The following is a 24,233-nucleotide window of genomic DNA, read 5'->3' on the forward strand; positions in this document are numbered from 1 at the left end:
AATATAAAAGTGGAAAATAAAGCCCAATATAGTCCAAAACAGTAGATAATATAGCATGGAGCAATCAAAAATTATAGATACGTTGGAGACGTATCAAGAAGCCATCTAGCTACTAACTATGGACCCGTAGGTCTGAAATAAACTACTCACACTTCATCGGAGGGGCTTGGATGATGATGTAGAAGCCCTCCATGATTGATGCCCCCTCCGACGGAGCTCCGGAACAGGCCCCAAGATGGGATCTCGTGGATACAGAAAGTTGCGGCGATGGAATTAGGTTTTTGGCTCCTTCTCCGATCGTTTGAGGGTACATAGGTATATATAGGAGGAAGAAGTACGTCGGTGGAGCTTCGAGGGGCCCACGAGGCAGGGGAACGTGCCCTAGGGGGGCGCGCCCTCCACCCTCGTGACCGCCTCGTGGCTTTATTGACGGAGGGTCCAAGTCTCCTGGATCTTATCTGATGAGAAAATCACGTTTTCGAAGGTTTCATTCCGTTTGGACTCCGTTTGATATTCTGTTTCTCCGAAACACTAAAATAGGCAAAAAAAACAGCAATTCTGGGCTGGGCCTCCAGTTAATAGGTTAGTCCCAAAAAATAATATAAAAGTGGAAAATAAAGCCCAGTATAGTCCAAAACAGTAGATAATATAGCATGGAGCAATCAAAAATTATAGATACGTTGGAGATGTATCAGTATTTCTTCAACAGGCGGTAAATTAAGACCATGTATTTCTTCAATAGGAGGTAAATTCTTAACATCTTCAGCTTTAATGCCTTTTTCTTTCATAGATTTCTTTGTCTCTTGCATATCTTCAGGACTGAGAAATAAAATACCCCTTTTCTTTGGAGTTGGCTTAGGAGTTGGTTCAGGAATTGGATCAGGAAGTGTCCAATTATTTTCATTGGTCAACATATTATTCAATAGAATTTCAGCTTTATCTGGTGTTCTTTCCCTGAAAACACAACCGGCACAACTATCCAGGTGGTCTCTAGAAGCATCAATTAGTCCATTATAAAAGATATCAAGTATTTCATTTTTCTTAAGAGGATGATCAGGCAAAGTATTAAGTAATTGGAGAAGCCTACCCAAAGCTTGTGGGAGACTCTCTTCTTCAATTTGCACAAATTATATATTTTCCTTAAAGCAGCTTGTTTCTTATGAGCGGAGAAATATTTAGCAGAGAAGTAATAAATCATATCCTGGGGACTACGCACACAACCAGGATCAAGAGAATTATACCATATCTTAGCATCACCATTTAATGAGAACGGAAATAATTTAAGGATATAATAATAGTGAGTTTTCTCATCATTAGTGAATAGGGTGGCTATATCATTTAGTAAGATGTGCCACAACAGTTTCAGATTCATAACCATAGAAAGGATCAGATTCAACTAAAGTAATTATCTCAGGATCAACAGAGAAATCATAATCCTTATCATTAACAAAGATAGGTGAAGTAGCATAAGCAGGATCATATTTCATTCTAGCATTTAGAGTTTTTTGTTTCAACTTAGCTAATAATTTCTTAAGATCACTCCTATCATTGCAAGCAAGAAAATCTCTAGCAATTTTTTCATCCATAACATAGCCCTCATGCACAACAGGTAATTCATTTCTAGGGGAGAATCTTCATCATCACTTTAATCAATATTATCAGTTTCAATAATTTCATTCTCTCTAGCCCTAGCAAGTTGTTCATCAAGAAATTCACCAAATGGCACAGTAGTATCAAGCATAGAAGTAGTTTCATCATAAGTATCATGCATAGCAGAAGTGGCATCATCAATAACATGTGACATATCAGAATTAATAGCAGAAGCAGGTTTAGGTGTCGCAAGCTTACTCAAAACAGAAGGTGAATTAAGTGCAGAGCTATGGCGGTTCCTTACCTCCCCTCGTAGTTGAGGGATAAATCTTGGTTCTTGGATCTTTCAAGTTCTTCATAATGATACGTAGATATAAATCCCAAGTGACTCAAAGAATAGAGCTATGCTCCCCGGCAACAGCGCCAGAAAATAGTCTTGATAACACAAAGTATAGGGGATCGCAACAGTTTTCGAGGGTAGAGTATTCAACCCAAATTTATTGATTTGGCACAAGGGGATCCAAAGGATACTCTCAAGTATTAGTAGTTGAGTTGTCAATTCAACCACACCTGGATAACTTAATATCTGCAGCAAAGTATTTAGTAGCAAAGTAATATGATAGTAGTGGTAACGATAGCAAAAGGTAACGGTAGCAAAAGTAATACTTTTGGGTTTTGTAATGATTGTAACAATAGCAACGGAAAAGTAAATAAGCGAAGAACAATATATGGAAAGCTTGTAGGCAATGGATCGGTGATAGAGAATTATGTTGGATGCGGTTCATCATGTAACAGTCATAACATAGGGTGACACAGAACTAACTCCAATTCATCAATGTAATGTAGGCATGTATTCTGAATATAGTCATATGTGCTTATGGAAAAGAACTTGCATGACATCTTTTGTCCTACCCTCCCATGGCAGCGGGGTCCTATTGGAAACTAAGGGATATTAAGGCCTCCTTTTAATAGAGTACCGGACCAAAGCATTAACACATAGTGAATACATGAACTCCTCAAACTATATACGGTCATCACCGGGAGTGGTCCTGATTATTGTCACTTCAGGGTTGCCGGATCATAACACATAGTAGGTGACTATAGACTTGCAAGATAGGATCAAGAACTCTCATATATTGATGAAAACATAATAGGTTCAGATCTGAAATCATGGTACTCGGGCCCTAGTGACAAGCATTAAGCATAGCAAAGTCATAGCAACATCAATCTCAGAACATAGTGGATACTAGGGATCAAACCCTAACCAAACTAACTCGATTACATGATAAATCTCATCCAACCCATCACTGTCCAGCAAGCATATAATAGAATTACTCACGCACGGCGATGAGCATCATGAAATTGGTGATGGAGGATGGTTGATGATGACGATGGCGACGGATTCCCCTCTCCGGAGCCCCGAACGGACTCCGGATCAGCCCTCCCTAGAGAGTTTAGGGCTTGGCCGCGGCTTTGTATCGTAAAACATGATCAATCCTTCTCCCTGGGTTTTTTCTCCTCGAAAGTGAATGTATGGAGTCAGGGTTGAGGTCGATGGAGCATTAGGGGCCCACGATGCAGGGGGCGTGCCCAAGGGGTAGGGCGCCCCCCCACCGTCGTGGACAAGTGGAGGCCCCCCTGACGTGGATCTTTCTTCCAGTATTTTTTTATATTCCAAAATAATTCTCCATTGATTTTCAGGTCATTCCGAGAACTTTTATTTCTGCACAAAAATAACACCATGGCAATTCTGCTGAAAACAACGCCAGTCCGGGTTAGTTCCATTCAAATCATGCAAGTTAGAGTCCAAAACAAGGGCAAAAGTGTTTGGAAAAGTAGATACGACGGAGACGTATCAGTGTCGTACCTTCGGTGCTAGGATCGGTCGGATCGTGAAGACGTATGAATACATCAACCGCGTTACGTAACGCTTCCGCTTTTGGTCTACAAGGATACATGGACAACACTCTCCCCTCTTGTTGCTATACATCACCTAGATAGATCTTGTGTGTGCGTAGGAATTTTTTTGAAATTACTGCGTTCCCCAATAGGATATGAGATACACGGATGTGGACGACGCGATTTGAGAAGTGCCTAGTCAGTGCCCGTGGACGCGCCCAGGCATCATGGACGAGGGGGAGCAGTCTGTGCTCGCTCTTATGTTGACGTTCCGGAAGGCACAGGAGGAGCAGAGGTACAACATGTTCCTCCTCGAGCAGCATCGGCTGGTGGTGGGCCAAATATACGGCGAGCGTGCAAGCTAGGCGGTCGTGGCCGCCATGGCCTCCGGTGAATCCGCACTTCATTGCGGAGTAGTAGGCGCTCTACGAGGCCTCGCGTGCTCAAGGCGTCGCCCGCAACGCAGAGCCAGCGCAGACGGGTGCGGCCGCGGTCGCGCACATGATTGGTGGCGCAGGCGGTCCAGGACCCCAACACCGCCAGCTATGCGTCCTATGCATCACCGTCCAAAATTTGGGGCCGCACGTGGCAGACAGTGACGGACCGTCCATGTTCATCATCGATCTCACGTCCACCGGTGCGGCGATGGATAGGTCGCGGACTTATCCGAGGATGAGTAGGACATGGGAGGTGGTAGGGCATTGTGTCCCAACCGGGCCGGTCCATCTCCCATGTTCTATTCTTCCTCCCGGAGACCGCACCTCCACCCAGGGTCTTGAACCCCGCCATTCTTCATGGAGACGACAGATGAAGGATGTGGTCGCTGATATGAAATGCAAAGGAAGTGGATGATGACCGCCGTCGTAGGATAGATTTAGGGTTGAGTTTATTTTCTTTTATCCTAAATTTTCAAAATGTAATGAAAATCCACCGTGCTTGCATGAATCTCATCTAGTTTATATGAAAATCCGCCGTGTTTGCATTATTTTGTGTCTGTTAGTTGAAACGGTGTCTGAAATGTATCCAGACAATATTAAATGAGTGGCTTCCGATCTATGTCTGCGGACTGGTTTTTTGGTCCGCCGACAAATGCCGGGGCAAATTTATGGGACGGCGTGGAGATGCCCTAAGAGGTTTATTTAAGGCGGCTGCTACAAATCAACCGGCTGATTTCCTGAAGAAATCAGCCGAGTCGCCAGCCATCCGATCTATCTTATCTCAGCCCTTGAAAAACAGTCAACGCACACTCGATGTCCTCTTCCCCGCACCGCATCAGCCACCCCTGCTTTGATCCCCGTCCAGGCCGCCGCTGCAAAAGCATCACGGCTGCCGCCGGCAAAGCACTTTGCAACACCGAAGCCACCGTCAGTCGCTGCATCGCAATTCCAAGAGCCGCTGGGGAGGCTCCATTGGAGCACCATGAGCCGCCGGCGAGCGTTCCATTGGGGCACCAAGCTGCTGCTTTGCAACTTCGAGCTCGCCGACGAGCGCTGCAACGTCGCAATGGGAGCCACCGGCAAGAGCTCCATTGGAGCACCGACGCGCACGGCAGCTTCGAGAGCGTCAGCCGGCGAGATCCATTGGAGCAGCAAGCGCTGCAGCTTCGATAGATGCCGGCGGCAACACAACATCGGGAGGCGGCGGCGAGAGCTTCATTGCAGCACCGCAGCCGGCGAGCTCCACGGGGTCGCAGCACCGCGTGTGCTGCACTGAGAGCGCCGGCGAGCTCCATTGGAGTACCGAGCGCTGCACTGCAGCTCGACATCACACCGACGAGCGCTGCAACGCAGCACCAAGAGCCGCCGGCGAGCGCTCCATTGCAGCACTGCCGCCGACGAGCTCCATGGGGTCGCAACGCCGCTTGTGCTGCACTGCATCTCCGCCGCCGTCGCGAGATCCACAGGGACGCAGCTACCTCCGGCGATGAGCGGCGCCCAACTCCGGCCTCCCCGTGTTCACTGCAGCACCGGCGACGAGCAGCGCCAGCCTCCGGCCTCCTGCTTCATGTTGTGGCGCCGGCCTCAGGCTCTTTCTCTTGCTTGTGACGGTAGAGGAAAGGGGAAAAAGAGGAGGAGTGGGGGAGAAGGTCTGGAGACGAAGGAAGAGATAAGGCTTTGCTGGTTGCAAATGGTGTGTGGGGTCGGACACGTGGCGTGCGCTGCAGGCGGTTTGCGCAGCGTGAAAATCATCCGGCTTAAAGAGAACGTTTTTCTTTATTTAACGCTAAAAAAGGTTTATTTAACACCTTGTATCGGCTGTGCGACGTTATTTATGAAGCAGGTGAAAGTGAACGCAACCGAACTGTGCGACGTTATTATGCAAAAGCGTTCGCTGAACAATCAGCCTCTGGCTGCTTATCTCAGTAAGCCAACTCTCAGTCACATCTAATGGAACGCAACCGAACTGAACAAAGTATGTTTGCTCGACCATGGCGTACGTGGCCGTCCCGCGTGTAGCGGCGTGTGGATATCTTTGTACTACTGCTGCCTCGCCCTCCCGCTCCATATAAACCTCGAGCGAGCAATGCCGCACATTTCCTGGCGCGACACACTGCAGTACAAGCGCTCCCGCTTCCATCCGTCATCCGATTGACACGCTGCACCAGCCAAAAAGCCACTGACCTCACAGCCTCGCTCCGCCCGCCATGGCCGCTGCCACGGTGCGGTCGACGTTGCCCCGCTGCCTCCTCCTCCTCCTGTCCACGGCGCTTGCCTCCGCCGCCACCGCGCCGCGGCTCGTGCTCCTGGCGCCGTCCGGCTCGCACACGCCGTGCCTGGACAACCCGCCCGACCTGACGGCCGCGGCCGACGAGGCGGGCGAGCTCGTCCGCGACCTCGGCAGCCTCCCGGCCTACGTCACCGGATCCCGCAGCTCCACGCGCGCCATCGTCCTCGCCTCCGACTACTTCGGTCAGTGCTCAGAGTCACCGAGGCCACTTAGCAAGCCGAAGGAACGTCTCTGTTCCTACTCCAGTGTACGTGACTCCATTAATGAATCTTCTTTTCTGCAGGCTTCCAAGCGCCAAAACTGAGGTACGTACGTACTTGCCACTGTTTGATTGACTTGAAAGAACCACTTTCTGCTTCAAATTGTTTCTCTCCAAACTTGTTTTGTTTCATTCTGCCTGCATTCTTGAGTTTCATCTCGCTTGTGCGACGCGAATGAATTTAACAATGTGTGTACCGTGTGTGTTCCCAAGGAAAATCGCGGATCAGGTTGCGGATGATGGATACTTGGTCGTGGTTCCTGATTTGCTGCACGGGGACCCGTTCAGGGATGAGGCCAATATTTCATTTCAAGATTGGCTGAAAACCCACTCTCCGGTTCGTTCATTTTCCGTTCTTATCCTGCTTGTTGTATTGTTTGTAATAGTTGGTCTGTATGACTATAACGGATGGCACAATACTGAAACTCTAGCGCTCTCCCTAAGGCTATAATGGATATGCATACCACTTGCCATTGGTTTGCCAAGTACATTTTGAAAGAAAAGAAAAAGATGAAATTCTCTCTCCAGCACATTACATCACATGAAAATATTCAGTATCCTACTAAGGGCATCTACCACACTTAACTGTATTTTCATGGAAAGCACACTTAATCATAAGAAATGCTGCAGCTTTTCCATCTGAATGTTTCAGTATCAGGATAGGAAACATAACAAATACTGATTTCTCTCTTGCTCGTTGCTGTTACAGGTGGAGGCAGCTGAAAAGACTAAAGTGCTTATTGCTGCTCTGAAGAAGCAAGGGGTGTCTGAAGTTGGGGTTGGAGGTTATTGCTGGGGTGGTGGGTTAACTCACTTCAACTACATGAACACCGAGCAATCATTGTTTTAATTTTTACCACTCCCTCCGATCCATATGAATTGTTGATGATTTCTAAGTCATCGATCTAAATCATCAACAATTAATATGAATCGGAGGGAGTAGCATTCTTCAACTAACCGCTCCATTGTCTTTCGTAATAGCAAAAATCATCAACAATTAATATGGATCGGAGGGAGTAGTATTCTTCAACTAACTACTCCCTTGTCTTTCGTAATAGCAAAGGTAGCTGTGGAGCTATCAAAGTCTGAAGAAATTCAAGTGGTTGTCATTTCGCACCCTTCACTAGTGACTGTCGATGACATGAAGGGTGTGTGTCTTATTTCCATCTCACTTAATTAGGCTTTCCCTGCTGATTCTTCCTCGTGTATGCTAAAAATTCACTTTCATCCGGCTTAAAGAGAACGTTTTTCTTTATTTAACGCTAAAAAAGGTTTATTTAACACCTTGTATCGGCTGTGCGACGTTATTTATGAAGCGGGTGAAAGTGAACGCAACCGAACTGTGCGACGTTATTATGCAAAAGCGTTCGCTGAACAATCAGCCTCTGGCTGCTTATCTCAGTAAGCCAACTCTCAGTCACATCTAATGGAACGCAACCGAACTGAACAAAGTATGTTTGCTCGACCATGGCGTACGTGGCCGTCCCGCGTGTAGCGGCGTGTGGATATCTTTGTACTACTGCTGCCTCGCCCTCCCGCTCCATATAAACCTCGAGCGAGCAATGCCGCACATTTCCTGGCGCGACACACTGCAGTACAAGCGCTCCCGCTTCCATCCGTCTTCCGATTGACACGCTGCACCAGCCAAAAAGCCACTGACCTCACAGCCTCGCTCCGCCCGCCATGGCCGCTGCCACGGTGCGGTCGACGTTGCCCCGCTGCCTCCTCCTCCTCCTCCTCCTCCTCCTCCTGTCCACGGCGCTTGCCTCCGCCGCCACCGCGCCGCGGCTCGTGCTCCTGGCGCCGTCCGGCTCGCACACGCCGTGCCTGGACAACCCGCCCGACCTGACGGCCGCGGCCGACGAGGCGGGCGAGCTCGTCCGCGACCTCGGCAGCCTCCCGGCCTACGTCACCGGATCCCGCAGCTCCACGCGCGCCATCGTCCTCGCCTCCGACTACTTCGGTCAGTGCTCAGAGTCACCAAGGCCACTTAGCAAGCCGAAGGAACGTCTCTGTTCCTACTCCAGTGTACGTGACTCCATTAATGAATCTTCTTTTCTGCAGGCTTCCAAGCGCCAAAACTGAGGTACGTACGTACTTGCCACTGTTTGATTGACTTGAAAGAACCACTTTCTGCTTCAAATTGTTTCTCTCCAAACTTGTTTTGTTTCATTCTGCCTGCATTCTTGAGTTTCATCTCGCTTGTGCGACGCGAATGAATTTAACAATGTGTGTACCGTGTGTGTTCCCAAGGAAAATCGCGGATCAGGTTGCGGATGATGGATACTTGGTCGTGGTTCCTGATTTGCTGCACGGGGACCCGTTCAGGGATGAGGCCAATATTTCATTTCAAGATTGGCTGAAAACCCACTCTCCGGTTCGTTCATTTTCCGTTCTTATCCTGCTTGTTGTATTGTTTGTAATAGTTGGTCTGTATGACTATAACGGATGGCACAATACTGAAACTCTAGCGCTCTCCCTAAGGCTATAATGGATATGCAGACCACTTGCCATTGGTTTCCCAAGTACATTTTGAAAGAAAAGAAAAAGATGAAATTCTCTCTCCAGCACATTACATCACATGAAAATATTCAGTATCCTACTAAGGGCATCTACCACACTTAACTGTATTTTCATGGAAAGCACACTTAATCATAAGAAATGCTGCAGCTTTTCCATCTGAATGTTTCAGTATCAGGATAGGAAACATAACAAATACTGATTTCTCTCTTGCTCGTTGCTGTTACAGGTGGAGGCAGCTGAAAAGACTAAAGTGCTTATTGCTGCTCTGAAGAAGCAAGGGGTGTCTGAAGTTGGGGTTGGAGGTTATTGCTGGGGTGGTGGGTTAACTCACTTCAACTACATGAACACCGAGCAATCATTGTTTTAATTTTTACCACTCCCTCCGATCCATATGAATTGTTGATGATTTCTAAGTCATCGATCTAAATCATCAACAATTAATATGAATCGGAGGGAGTAGCATTCTTCAACTAACCGCTCCATTGTCTTTCGTAATAGCAAAAATCATCAACAATTAATATGGATCGGAGGGAGTAGTATTCTTCAACTAACCACTCCCTTGTCTTTCGTAATAGCAAAGGTAGCTGTGGAGCTATCAAAGTCTGAAGAAATTCAAGTGGTTGTCATTTCGCACCCTTCACTAGTGACTGTCGATGACATGAAGGGTGTGTGTCTTATTTCCATCTCACTTAATTAGGCTTTCCCTGCTGATTCTTCCTCGTGTATGCTAAAAATTCACTTTCACTAGAAGAATGCGCTGCATATCCTTTTCTCTAACTCGGTAACTCCATTTTGCATGCTCAGAGGTCAAGCATCCCATTGAGATTCTCGGAGGAGAGCTTGATCAAGCTTCTCCACCGCCGATAGTGCACCAGTTTGAACAGGCCTTGGATCAGAACAACAAGGTACATTCTTCCTAGTAGCTTCATTTCATACTTCGTGAAGATTGACCACTAAATTTTAATCTGCCATTTTACAGATTGACCACTTCGTGAAGATCTTCCCGGGAGTAGCCCACGGTTTCGCTTGCAGATACAACGCCAGCGACGCGTTCGCCGTCAAAACTGCCGAAAAAGCTCGTGCAGACATGCTCAGCTGGTTCAACAAGTATCTGAAGAAGCACCAAGAGCTTTCGCTCCACGAATCTTAGAAACTCGATCGCTCCAAGCTGTTTTGAACAAGTCACCCTTTTAGTTTTGTATAAATCGACGCCTTTTCATTAGTTTAGAAGTACAGAATTAAGGAGCTCTTGCCTTTCTGAATAAATTGCACATCGGTGCTGAACTTTTTAGGCGTAGCTTGGTCGTGTATGCAATGCAATAATAAAATAGTTCCTCTAGTTTGATTCAGCTGTACTTTCTTTTTGTTCTTCTCTGCATGGGAAATTTGAGTATTTGCCTAGCATATTTATGTGCAGAAAATTAATTGAATGCGATGCAAGTGGTGAATGGCGGATATGAGAAATTACAGATCAACAAGGTGTCTCACACAATGATGAATATATGATATTACATACTACTGTATTAACAAATGGGTTTCTGAAAAAAAAAATGAAACTAATATATTACAGATTTACAAGGCGTTCGCCGTCAAAACTGCCGAAAAAGCTCGTGCAGACATGCTCAGCTGGTTCAACAAGTATCTGAAGAAGCACCAAGAGCTTTCGCTCCACGAATCTTAGAAACTCGATCGCTCCAAGCTGTTTTGAACAAGTCACCCTTTTAGTTTTGTATAAATCGACGCCTTTTCATTAGTTTAGAAGTACAGAATTAAGGAGCTCTTGCCTTTCTGAATAAATTGCACATCGGTGCTGAACTTTTTAGGCGTAGCTTGGTCGTGTATGCAATGCAATAATAAAATAGTTCCTCTAGTTTGATTCAGCTGTACTTTCTTTTTGTTCTTCTCTGCATGGGAAATTTGAGTATTTGCCTAGCATATTTATGTGCAGAAAATTAATTGAATGCGATGCAAGTGGTGAATGGCGGATATGAGAAATTACAGATCAACAAGGTGTCTCACACAATGATGAATATATGATATTACATACTACTGTATTAACAAATGGGTTTCTGAAAAAAAAATGAAACTAATATATTACAGATTTACAAGGTGTCACAGACAAAACCAGAAAAAAGTTTCCGTCGCCGGGACTTGAACCCGGGTCTCTCGGGTGAGAGCCGAGTATCCTAACCACCTAGACTACGACGGAATTGCTGTATGACATTAAGAATTCCCTCTAAAGTTAAAGACACAACGGGAGGAGTAGCACCGGAAGAGTAAGGAGATGAGAGGGGGTGCAACGCTGGCGGCATCTCCAACTCCTGGTTGGGTGCGGTGCGAGGAGGCCCAACACATTTGTTGTGGGAGAAACAACCGTGCGACGACCACACGCTCCCTTCCGTCTTCCCTCTCTCCGCCTCCCCCTCTACTTGAGAGTCGTTCAGGACAACACGGTTTGATCCCATATACATCGTCGGACGGCGATGGCTAAAGAGACGCGTTCGGAATCTCCTTGTATATAATCGTGCAATCGTTGGCCAGGTGTTGCTGTTTGGTGTCATGTCGTTGGGATGCCAACCACTAGAATGGTGGTGGTCGTCGCCTTCATCTTCGACTCCATGGTGGAGGGAAGTGGAAGGTGTCGAATCCGGCAGAATTCCCCTCAATAAGCACGCGGTGCCATCTCTAAAAAAATTCCAACAAGTACTGGCATTTCATTCATAATAGTAGGCAGAGTATGTACAGTGCCAAAAGGCAAGGACTAACGTAAGAAAAATAAAATAAATTGAAAGAGAAGCTCAGGGAGATCAAGTACATTCCCGAAAGGGCCATGCATGCACTTAGCGCTTGTAGACGTCTTCGAGAGTCCTATGTAGCGCCATCTGGAGTAGTTGCGGTAGTATTCCTCTAATCCGTTACAGTGGCAGATGGAATAACGATGGGTTATCCCATAACATGAGAATCGACAGAGAAGATGCAGATGTAGACGGTCCGTTTCACTGAATGTGGACTTGGAGAGCCTATGGCGTCCATAATGGTTGGCTAGTCTTCTCAGGTTTTCGAATATTATGGCCGAACGGCGGCCCCTTTTATTTCCCTGGCCATGATGCCACAGAGGAAGCAGTGCGGCTTCCGTGCGGAGCCTATGGCGTGCAACCCTGCAGAGCACATGGGGCCAAGTGGACTCGTCCCTGGCGTCGACGATCTTAGTTATGCATGGAAGTTGTTTCAGATCTGATTACATTTCCGTTTTGCCTCTTGAGGTTCTTGCATAAACTAGGATCAAGCATTGCAGATTTCATGATACGTTTTCATATTGTTACCTTATTATTTTTAAATGTTTAGCAAATACAGAAATATTACCGTCATCCATATCACCTATCTACCATTATCAATCTCTTCGCCAGACTAGTGCACTTATACAATTGATAATTGTATTAGGTTTGCTTGGAACACAAGAGACTTCTCATATATTGTTGCGGGGTTGCATATGTTATGATTTAAGATCTGGATTGTTTTGGAATAGCAGCACGATATGAAAGACTACAATAGTGCAAAGAACAATTTATTCATAGCGCAATCAACATAAAGAAAATAACATCGGGAACAACGCCATTGCAGAAAAGAAGACTCAACTAGCATCACTAGAAAGTGAAGCCCGACCCACGGAACTTCTCCTCGCATATCGCATCCAGACGTTTAGCCATCTCAGGGGTCAAGTGGTTCACCCAGTCTCCCACCACCCCATTCCTGAAATAGGAGTCATGCGAGAACTTGAAGAACACTCCTTGGGAGCCTTTCTTGTTCACCTCTAAATTTTTAAGATTCTCCAAGCTGCAGAGCTCAACAATCTCTGCAACAACACCGGCCTCCTCCTCTGTGTCAGAGAATGGCCTCCCAAGGAACTGGGCTAGCTTCCTGACTTTGTCCAGCGGATCCTGAAGCATCTGCTCGTAGGTAAGGAAAAGCACTCTGCTTGGCTCTGCATTGCTTGCCCTCCAGTATCCGAGGATGTGATCCCAAAAAGGTCCGCCGTTACTTGTGCCTTCACAGACAGTCTCGAACATCTCTTGGAGTGATATGTCAGGTTGAGCACGATTGATGAAGTGCCACAATGATACCACCATATCCTTTGGATCCCTGCCAACGAGCACCTACGATGTCATCTACTCTTTTTTTAGGGAAAACGCCACCATGGCTTACTGTATTTCACGGTTCAGCAAGGGCTTACCTCATTCACAAGGAGAGCTGGAATAAAATCGTGTGGATTGCATTTTTAAAAGTCATTTATGTTATATATACTATAACCCACTAAAATTAAATAATTAATACAACAACACTACCTGCAAATGTAGACGATTTTGCAGTAGGGTCCTCCGGAGATGGACGGCGGCAGCACCGACAGCGGCATGTGCGTGCACATGAGCCTCGGCGACGGCAGCGCGTCCAGCACAGCCTCGCGGCCGACGGCGAAGAGCCTGTCCACGAGGGGCACGCAGTCGTGTGGGTTGAGGCGGCGGAGCGGGTGGGCGGGGCTGGCCGGCGGGCACGCGGCGCGGACCATCGTGGCGAATATCAGGGCCTTGAGCCACGTGGTGCCGCTCTTGGGAACGCTCGCAAGAACCACGTCGCCGGGGCGCGCCGCGAAGCTGCGCTGCATGGCCATGATGCCTGGTGCCCACTCCTCTCGCACCCACACGCCCTGGTAGCAGCGCCGCTTCAGCTTGCTGTTGCTGGCATGGTTCTGGTTCGTCGGGAGGGACGCGACGGCGGCGGCGTACTCCGTGGGAGGGTGCACAGGGATTGTGCCGTCGTCGGCGTCCTTGAACGCCACGGGGCCATGGAGGAGACTAGACGTTTCGCTACCAACCATCTGATCTGCTGAATAAGGTGATGGAAGGGTAGCTAGTGATCACATATACATATAGTATCATATGCCGCTGGGTTAAGGGCATCTTCATTCCGGACCCTCAAGCCATTCACATACGTCTGAGCCACGCTGCTTGGACGTGTTTTGTCATTCAATATAAATCTGTATTGATTCATTTGGCGGTCCGGACACATTTTTTTTTGCAGATCAAAAATAAAGTGGGGGACTTTGCGGGCGTCCGATCGCTGCCATGTCCGTTCCTGACCGCCTTGGCTCACTCAAACACCCCCCTTCGCTCGCGCGCTTTTCCTGCCGCCTCTTCAGAGCATTAGTGCCGCATTCACGTTCGACTAGAGTGGATGCGGCCTCTCACTTCTACTGGCATTGAAGCGGCGCGTCGGCTGAGAGAGCGCCGCATGCGCTGTTTCCCAGTGCATGCGACTGCTTCGCATTCAAACGACACCACGGTTGTATGTCACCCTACATTAAATGAAACGCGGTTTGCCGAGGAACCTACTCAGTTGCTACTCATCCGTCCGTCTGCTACCCACCATTTGTTGGGGAACGTAGCAGAAATTCAAAATTTTCCTACGTGTCACCAAGATCTATCTATGGAGAAACTAGCAACGAGGGGAAGGAGAGTGCATCTACATACCCTTATAGATCGCTAAGCGGAAGCGTTCAAGTGAACGGGGTTGATGGAGTCGTACTCGTCGTGATCCAAATCACCGATGACCAAGTGCCGAACGCACGGCACCTCCGCGTTCAACACACGTACAGCCCGGTGACGTCTCCCATGCCTTGATCCAGCAAGGAGAGAGGGAGAGGTTGAGGAAGACTCCATCCAGCAGCGGCACAACGGCGTGGTGGTGGTGGAGGAGCGTGGCAATCCTGCAGGGCTTCGCCAAGCACCACGGGAGAGGGGAGGGCTGCACCAAAGGCAAAAGTATGGCTGCCCTCCCACCCCCACACATATATATAGGGGCAAGGGAGAGGGGGGGCGCAGCCTTGGCCCTTCCTCCAAGGAAGGGTGCGGCTAGGGAGGAGTCCCTCCTCCCCAAGGCACCTCGGAGGTGCCTTCCCCTTTTAGGCCTCTTCCTTTCCTTATCCCTTGGCGCATGGGCCTCTTGGGGCTGGTGCCCTTGGCCCATATAAGCCAAGGCGCACCCCCTTACAGCCCATGTGCCCCCCCGGGGCAGGTGGCCCCTCCCGGTGGACCCCCGGGACCCTTCCGGTGGTCCCGGTACAATACCGGTGACCCCGAAACTTGTCCGGTGACCAAAACAGGACTTTCCATATATAAATTTTTACCTCCGGACCATTCCGGAACTCCTCGTGACGTCCGGGATCTCATCCGGGACTCCGAACAACATTCGGTAACCACATACAAACTTCCTTTATAACCCTAGCGTCATCGAACCTTAAGTGTGTAGACCCTACGGGTTCGGGAGACATGCAGACATGACCGAGACGTTCTCTGGTCAATAACCAATAGCGGGATCTGGATACCCATGTTGGCTCCCACATGTTCCACGATGATCTCATCGGATGAACCACGATGTCGAGGACTTAATCAATCCCGTATACAATTCCCTTTGTCTAGCGGTACGATACTTGCCCGAGATTCGATCATCGGTATCCCGATACCTTATTCAATCTCGTTACCGGCAAGTCTCTTTACTCGTTCCGTAACACATCATCCCGTGATCAACTCCTTGATCACATTGTGCACATTATGATGATGTCCTACCGAGTGGGCCCAGAGATACCTATCCGTTTACACGGAGTGACAAATCCCAGTCTCGATTCGTGCCAACCCAACAGACACTTTCGGAGATACTTGTAGTGTACCTTTATAGCCACCCAGTTACGTTGTGACGCTTGGCACACCCAAAGCACTCCTACGGTATCCGGGAGTTGCACAATCTCATGGTCTAAGGAAATGATACTTGACATTAGGAAAGCTTTAGCATACGAACTACATGATCTTGTGCTAGGCTTAGGATTGGGTCTTGTCCATCACATCATTCTCCTAATGATGTGATCCCGTTATCAATGACATCCAATGTCCATGGTCAGGAAACCATAACCATCTATTGATCAACGAGCTAGTCAACTAGAGGATTACTAGGGACATGGTGTTGTCTATGTATCCACACATGTATCTGAGTTTCCTATCAATACAATTCTAGCATGGATAATAAACGATTATCATGAACAAGGAAATATAACAATAAATAATGTATTATTGCCTCTAGGGCATATTTCCAACAGTCTCCCACTTGCACTAGAGTCAATAATCCAGTTCACATCGATATGTGATTAACACTCAAGGTCACATCCCCATGTGACTAACACCCAAAGAGTTTACTAGAGTCAATAATCTAGTTCACATTTACCATGTGCTTAACACTCGATGAGTTCTGGGTTTGATCATGTTATGCTTGTGAGAGATGTTATAGTCAACGGGTCTGAATCTTTCAGATCCGTATGTACTTCACAAATCTCTATGTCATCTTGTAGATGCAACTACTACGCTACATTTGGAGCTATTCCAAACAACTGTTCTAATATACGAATCTAGTTTACTACTCAGAATAATCTGGATTAGTGTCAAAGTTTGCATCGGCGTAACCCTTTACGACGAACTCTTTTACCACCTCCATAATCGAGAAAATTCCTTAGTCCACTAGTTACTAAGGATAACTTTGACCGCTGTCCTGTGATCCATTCTTAGATCACTTTTGTACCCCTTGACTGACTCATGGCAAGGCACATTTCAGGTGCGGTACACAGCATAGCATACTGTAGAGCCTATGTCTTAAGCATGGGGGACGACCTTCGTCCTTTCTCTCTATTCTGCCGTGGTCGAGCTTTAAGTCTTAACTTCATACCTTACAACTCAGGCAAGAACTCCTTCTTTGACTGATCCATCTTGAACACCTTCAAGATCATGTCAAGGTATGTGCTCATTTGAAAGTACCATTAAGCATTTTGATCTATCCTTATAGATCTTGATGCTCAATGCTCAAGTAGCTTAATCCAGGCTTTCCATTGAAAAACACTTTCCAAATAACCCTATATGCTTTCCAGAAATTCTATGTCATTTCTGATCAACAATATGTCTACAACATACACTCATCAGAAATTCTATAGTGCTCCCACTCACTTCTTTGGAAATACAAGTTTCTCATAAACTTTGTATACACCCAAAATCTTTGATCATCTCATCAAAGCATACATTCCAACTCCGAGATGCTTACTCCAGTCCCTAGAAGGATTGCTGGAGCTTTGCATACTTATTAGCATCTTTCAAGATTGACAAAACCTTCCGGTTGTATCACATACAACCTTTCCTCAAGAAAATCGCCGAGGAAACAATGTTTTGACATCCTATCTACAAGATTTCATAAATAATGCAGTAATCGCTAATATAATTCCAACAGACTCTTAGCATCGCAACGAGTGAGAAAGTCTCATCGCAGTCAACTCCTTGAACTTGTCGGAAAACATCTTAACGACAAGTCGAGCTTTCTTAATGGTGATACTTACCATCATTGTCCGTCTTCCTTTTAAAATCCATATGTACCTAACAGCCTTACGACCATCAAGTAGTTCTTCCAAAGTCTACACTTTGTTTTCATACATGGATCCTATCTCGGATTTTATGGCCTCGAGCCATTTATCAGAATCCGGGCCCACCATCGCTTCTCCATGGCTCGTAGGTTCATTGTTGTCTAGCAACATGACTTCCAAGACAGGATTACGTACCACTCTGAAGTAGTACGCATCCTTGTCATCCTACGAGGTTTGGGAGTGACTTGATCCGAAGTCTCATGATCAATATCATAAGCTTCCACTTCAATTGGTGTAGGTGCCACAGGAACAACTCTTTGTGCCCTGCTATACACTAGTTGAAGTGACGGTTCAATAACCTCATCAAGTCTCCACCATCCTCCCACTCGATTCCTTCGAGAGAAACTTTTTCTCGAGAAAGGACCCGATTCTAGAAACAATCCCTTATTGCTTTCGGATCTGAGACAGGAGGTATACCCAACTGTTTTGGGTGTCCTATGAAGATGCATTTATCCGCTTTGGGTTCGAGCTTATCAGCCTAAAACTTTTTCACATAAGCGTCGCAGCCCCACACTTTTAAGAAATGACAGCTTAGGTTTCTCTAAACCATAGTTCATACGGTGTCATCTCATCGGAATTACGTGGTGCCCTATTTAAAGTGAATGTGGTTGTCTCTAATGCCTAACCCATGAGCTATCGTGGTAATTCGATAAGAGACATCATGGTATGCATCATATCCAATAGGGTGCAGTTATGATGTACGAACACACCATCACACTATGGTGTTCCAGGCTGTATTAGTTGTGAAACGATTTCCACAATGTCTTAATTCTGTGCCAAACTCGTAATTCAGATAATCATCTCTATGATCATATCATAGATATTTTATCCTCTTGTCACGACGATCTTTCAACTTCACCCTGAAATTACTTGAACCTTTCAATAATTCAGACTCATGATTCATCAAGTAAATATAATCAACATCTACTCAAATCATCTGTGAAGAACATAACGATATCCACTATACGCCTCAGCACTCATTGTACTGCACACATCAAAATGTGTTACTTCCAACGAGTTGCTATCTTGTTCCGTCTTACTAAAACGAGGCTTTCAGTCATCTTGCCCATGTGGTATGATTTGCATGTCTCAAGTGATTCAAGATCAAGTGAGTCCAAACGGTCCATTTGCATGGAGTTTCTTCATGCATATACACCAATAGACATGGTTCGCATGTCTCAAACTTTTCAAAACGAGTGAGCCCAAAGATCCATCAACATGGAGCTTCTTCATGCGTTTTATACCGATATGACTTAAGTGGCAGTGCCACAAGTAGGTGGTACTATCATTACTATCTTATATCTTTTGGCATGAACATGTGTATCACTATGATCGAGATTCAATAAACCATTCATTTTAGGTGCAAGACCATTGAAGGTATTATTCAAATAAACAGAGTAACCATTATTCTCCTTAAATGAATAACCGTATTGCGATAGACATAATCCAATCACGTCTATGCTCAACGCAAACACCAAATAACAATTATTTAGGTTTAACACTAGTCTCGATGGTAGAGGGAGCGTGCGATGCTTGATCATATCAACATTGGAAACACTTCCAACACATATCGTCAGCTCACCTTTAGCTAGTCTCCGTTTATTCCATAGCTTTTATTTCGAGTTACTAACACTTAGCAACCAAACCGGTATCTAATACCCTGGTGCTACTAGGAGTACTAGTAAAGTACACATCAACACAATGTATATCCAATATACTTCTATCGACCTTGCCAGCCTTCTTATCTACCAAGTATCTAGGGTAATTCTGCTCCAGTGGTTGTTCCCCTTATTACAGAAGCACTTAGTCTCGGGTTTGGGTTCAACCTTGGGTTTCTTCACTAGAGCAGCAGCTGAATTGCCGTTTCATGAAGTATCCCTTCTTGCCCTTGCCCTTCTTAAAACTAGTGGTTTCACCAACCATCAACAATTGATGCTCCTTCTTGATTTCTACTTTGGTGTCAAACATCGCGAATATCTCAAGGATCATCATATATGTCCCTGATATATTATAGTTCATCACGAAGCTCTAGCAGCTTGGTGGTAATGACTTCGGAGAAACATCACTATCTTATCTGGAAGATCAACTCCCACTCGATTCAAATGATTGTTGTACTCAGAAAATCTGAGCACAAGCTCAACAATTGAGCTATTCTCCCTTAGTTTGCAGGCTAAGAAAATCGTCGGAGGTCTTATACCTCTTGACGTGGGCACGAGCCTGAAATCCCAATTTCAGCCCTCGAAGCATCTCATATGTTTCGCGATGTTTCAAAACGTCTTCGGTGCCTCAACTCTAAACCGTTTAGCATTACGCACTGAACTATCATGTAGTCATCAAAACGTGTATGTCAGATGTTCGCAACATCCACAAACGACGTTCGAGGTTCAGCACACTGAGCGGTGCATTAAGGACACAAGCCTTCTATGAAGCAATGAGGACAATCCTCAGTTTACGGACCTAGTCTGCTTAATTGCTACTATCAACTTTCAACTAATTTTTCTCTAGGAACATAACTAAACAGTAGAACTAAAGCGCGAGCTACGACATAATTTGCGAAGACCTTTTGACTATGTTCAGGATAATTTAGTTCATCTTATGAACTCCCACTCAGATAGACATCCCTCTAGTCATCTAAGTGATTACATGATCCGAGTCAACTAGGCCGTGTCCGATCATCACGTGAGACGGACTAGTCAACATCGGTGAACATCTCCATGCTGATCGTATCTACCATACGACTCATGCTCGACCTTTCGGTCTTCTGTGTTCCGAGGCCATGTCTGTACACATGCTAGGCTCGTCAAGTCAACCTAAGTGTTTGCATGTGTAAATCTGTCTTACACCCATTGTATGTGAACGTTGGAATCAAACACCCGATCATCACGTGGTGCTTTGAAACAATGAACTGTCGCAACGGTGCATAGTTAGGGGGAACACCTTCTTGAAATTTTAATGAGGGATCATCTTATTTACTACCGTTGTTCTAAGCAAACAAGATGCATAAACATGATAAACATCACATGCAATCAAATAGTGACATGATATGGCCAATATCATATTGCTCCTTTTGATCTCCATCTTCGGGGCTCCATGATCATCATCATCACCGGCATGACACCATGATCTCCATCATCATGATCTCCATCATCGTGTCTTCTTGAAGTTGTCTCGTCAACTATTACTTCTACTACTACAGCTAACGGTTAGCAATAAAGTAAAGTAATTACATGACGTTTATGTTGACACGCAGGTCATAAATAAATTAAGACAACTCCTATGGCTCCTGCCGGTTGTCATACTCATTGACATGCAAGTCGTGATTCCTATTATAAGAACATGATTATCTCATACATCACATATATCATTCATCACATCCTTTGGCCATATCACATCACATAGCATACCCTGCAAAAACAAGTTAGACGTCCTCTAATTGTTGTTTGCATGTTTTACGTGGCTGCTATGGGTTTCTAGCAAGAACGTTTGTTACCTACGCAAAGACCACAACATGATATGCCAATTGCTATTTACCCTTCATAAGGACCCTGTTCATCGAATCCGATCCGACTAAAGTGGGAGAGACAGACACCCGCCAGCCACCTTATGCAACTAGTGCATGTTTGTCGGTGGAACCGGTCTCACGTAAGCGTACGTGTAAGGTTGGTCCAGGCCGCTTCATCCCACGATGCCGCCGAATCAAGATAAGACTAGTAACGGCAAGCATATTGAACAAAATCAATGCCCACAACTACTTTGTGTTCTACTCATGCATAGAATCTACGCAATAGACCTAGCTCATGATGCCACTGTTGGGAAACGTAGCAGAAATTCAAAATTTTCCTACGTGTCACCAAGATCTATCTATGGAGAAACTAGCAACGAGGGGAAGGAGAGTGCATCTACATACCCTTGTAGATCTCTAAGCGGAAGCGTTCAAGTGAACGGGGTTGATGGAGTCGTACTCGTCGTGATCCAAATCACCGATGACCAAGTGCCGAACGCACGACACCTCCGCGTTCAACACACGTACAGCCCGGTGACGTCTCCCATGCCTTGATCCAGCAAGGAGAGAGGGAGAGGTTGAGGAAGACTCCATCCAGCAGCAGCACAACGGCGTGGTGGTGGTGGAGGAGCGTGGCAATCCTGCAGGGCTTCGCCAAGAGGGAGAGGAGAAGGACTTGGGAGAGGGGAGGGCTGCACCAAAGGCAAAAGTATGGCTGCCCTCCCACCCCCACACATATATATAGGGGCAAGGGAGAGGGGGGGCGCAGCCTTGGCCCTTCCTCCAAGGAAGGGTGCGGCTAGGGAGGAGTCCCTCCTCCCCAAGGCACCTCGGAGGTGCCTTCCCCCTTTAGGCCTCTTCCTTTCCTTATCCCTTGGCGCATGGGCCTCTTGGGGCTGGTGCCCTTGGCCCATATAGGCCAAGGCGCACCCCCTTACAGCCCATGTGGCCCCCCGGGGGCAGGTGGCCCCACCCGGTGGACCCCCGGGACCCTTCCGGTGGTCCCGGTACAATACCAGTGACCCCGAAACTTGTCCGGTGACCAAAACAGGACTTCCCATATATAAATCTTTACCTCCGGACCATTCCGGAACTCCTCGTGACGTCCAGGATCTCATCCGGGACTCCGAACAACATTCGGTAACCACATACAAACTTCCTTTATAACCCTAGCGTCATCGAACCTTAAGTGTGTAGACCCTACGGGTTCGGGAGACATGCAGACATGACCGAGACGTTCTTCGGTCAATAACCAATAGCGGGATCTGGATACCCATGTTGGCTCCCACATGTTCCACGATGATCTCATTGGATGAACCACGATGTCGAGGACTTAATCAATCCCGTATACAATTCCCTTTGTCTAGCGGTACGATACTTGCCCGAGATTCGATCGTCGGTATCCCGATACCTTGTTCAATCTCGTTACCGGCAAGTCTCTTTACTCATTCTGTAACACATCATCCCGTGATCAACTCCTTGATCACATTGTGCACATTATGATGATGTCCTACCGAGTGGGCCCAGAGATACCTCTCCGTTTACACGGAGTGACAAATCCCAGTCTCGATTCGTGCCAACCCAACAGACACTTTCGGAGATACCTGTAGTGTACCTTTATAGCCACCCAGTTACGTTGTGACGTTTGGCACACCCAAAGCACTCCTACGGTATCCGGGAGTTGCACAATCTCATGGTCTAAGGAAATGATACTTGACATTAGAAAAGCTTTAGCATACGAACTACATGATCTTGTGCTAGGCTTAGGATTGGGTCTTGTCCATCACATCATTCTCCTAATGATGTGATCCCGTTATCAATGACATCCAATGTCCATGGTCAGGAAACCGTAACCATCTATTGATCAACGAGCTAGTCAACTAGAGGCTTACTAGGGACATGGTGTTGTCTATGTATCCACACATGTATCTGAGTTTCCTATCAATACAATTCTAGCATGGATAATAAATGATTATCATGAACAAGGAAATATAATAATAACTAATTTATTATTGCCTCTAGGGCATATTTCCAACACCATTGCCATCCGCCCGCTATATAAACTCCAGCCTTGACCATAGCCGCAGTCATCCTCCTACGGTCCCTTTCTCCTCTCCGCACCAGCCCACCATGGCCTCCTCGCGCTCCAAAGCTCTCTAGGACGGACTCTCGTCGGAGCAGAAGAAGAAGATGGCCGTCATTGCTGTCGGCTGGCAGGTCCGCCAGCAGACGGAGACCGCCGCCACTGCAATGGAGGATGATCTGGCGCCACCCTCCTCGCCGGTGCATGCTGGCCTCACCATCAGTGAGGCCCGTGCACACTACACGGACATGCTGCGGGAGGAGCAAGAGGCCAAGTTTCGACAGGCGCAGGCTGACCAAGCCTAAAACCCCGACCTCCTCGAGGAGCACCAACGCGTCGAGGAGCAACTTGCCATTGGCACGACCATCGTGTAGGGCGTGGACGTGCCAGAGCAAGAGGCGTTGGTCGACTCCTACTGCTTCGCTCGCGACATCCTCCGCGACTGCTGGCGGTAATTGAAGGAAATATGCCCTAGAGGCAATAATAAAGTTATTATTTATTTCCTTATTTCATGATAAATGTTTATTATTCATGCTAGAATTGTATTAACCGGAAACATAATACATGTAGACAAACAGAGTGTCACTAGTATGCCTCTCTTTGACTAGCTCGTTGATCAAAGATGGTTATGTTTCCTAACCATAGACATAAGTTGTCATTTGATTAATGGGATCACGTCATTAGGAGAATGATGTGATTGACTTGACCCATTCCGTTAGCTTAGCACCCGATCGTTTAGTATGTTGCTATTACTTTCTTCATGACTTATACATGTTCCTATGACTATGAGATTATGCAACTTCCGTTTGCCGGAGGAACACTTTGTGTGCTACCAAACGTCACAACATAACTGGGTGATTATAAAGGAGCTCTACAGGTGTCTCCAAAGGTACATGTTGGGTTGGCGTATTTCGAGATTAGGATTTGTCACTCCGAATGTCGGAGAGGTATCTCTGGGCCCTCTCGGTAATGCACATCACATAAGCCTTGCAAGCATTGCAACTAATGAGTTAGTTGCGAGATGATGTATTACGAAACGAGTAAAGAGACTTGCCGGTAACGAGATTGAACTAGGTATTGAGATACCGACGATCGAATCTCGGGCAAGTAACATACCGATGACAAAGGGAACAACGTATGTTGT

The 24,233-nt window shown here is 46.6% G+C and overlaps 3 protein-coding genes and 1 non-coding gene across 5 annotated transcripts; 2 read left to right on the forward strand and 2 right to left on the reverse strand.

The window, feature by feature from the left end:
* Positions 1-5,763: 5,763 nt before the first annotated feature.
* On the forward strand, positions 5,764-7,627 carry LOC119278543 (endo-1,3;1,4-beta-D-glucanase-like). The gene is made up of 5 exons (XM_037559880.1): positions 5,764-6,398; positions 6,500-6,521; positions 6,689-6,812; positions 7,185-7,275; positions 7,539-7,627. Exons 1-5 carry the CDS (start codon positions 6,134-6,136, stop codon positions 7,562-7,564), a joined length of 528 nt encoding a protein of 175 aa, XP_037415777.1. The 5' UTR covers positions 5,764-6,133; the 3' UTR covers positions 7,565-7,627.
* Positions 7,628-7,635: 8 nt separating this feature from the next.
* On the forward strand, positions 7,636-10,884 carry LOC119278531 (endo-1,3;1,4-beta-D-glucanase-like). 2 transcript variants are annotated; one of them, XM_037559870.1, is made up of 8 exons: positions 7,636-8,438; positions 8,540-8,561; positions 8,729-8,852; positions 9,225-9,315; positions 9,574-9,663; positions 9,803-9,903; positions 9,978-10,046; positions 10,578-10,884. In XM_037559870.1, the coding sequence occupies exons 1-8, from the start codon at positions 8,159-8,161 to the stop codon at positions 10,677-10,679; spliced, it is 879 nt and encodes a 292-aa protein (XP_037415767.1). In that variant the 5' UTR covers positions 7,636-8,158; the 3' UTR covers positions 10,680-10,884. The 2 variants fall into 2 exon arrangements, with proteins under 2 accessions (XP_037415767.1, XP_037415766.1); XM_037559869.1 differs by lacking the exon at positions 10,578-10,884 and having other exon boundaries at positions 7,638-8,438; positions 9,978-10,353.
* A 250-nt stretch (positions 10,885-11,134) lies between these two features.
* TRNAE-CUC lies at positions 11,135-11,207 on the reverse strand. Its single transcript has one exon. It is a non-coding gene; the product is annotated as a tRNA-Glu (tRNA).
* Positions 11,208-12,549: 1,342 nt separating this feature from the next.
* LOC119301158 (cytosolic sulfotransferase 5-like) lies at positions 12,550-13,871 on the reverse strand. Its single transcript, XM_037578094.1, has 2 exons — positions 13,342-13,871; positions 12,550-13,138 (listed from the first exon to the last, which is right to left on the reverse strand). Exons 1-2 carry the CDS (start codon positions 13,869-13,871, stop codon positions 12,643-12,645), a joined length of 1,026 nt encoding a protein of 341 aa, XP_037433991.1. The 3' UTR covers positions 12,550-12,642.
* Between the last annotated feature and the right edge of the window lie 10,362 nt (positions 13,872-24,233).

Source organism: Triticum dicoccoides, chromosome 1A (assembly GCF_002162155.2).
Source record: "Triticum dicoccoides isolate Atlit2015 ecotype Zavitan chromosome 1A, WEW_v2.0, whole genome shotgun sequence".
Classification (NCBI taxonomy): Eukaryota; Viridiplantae; Streptophyta; class Magnoliopsida; order Poales; family Poaceae; genus Triticum; species Triticum dicoccoides.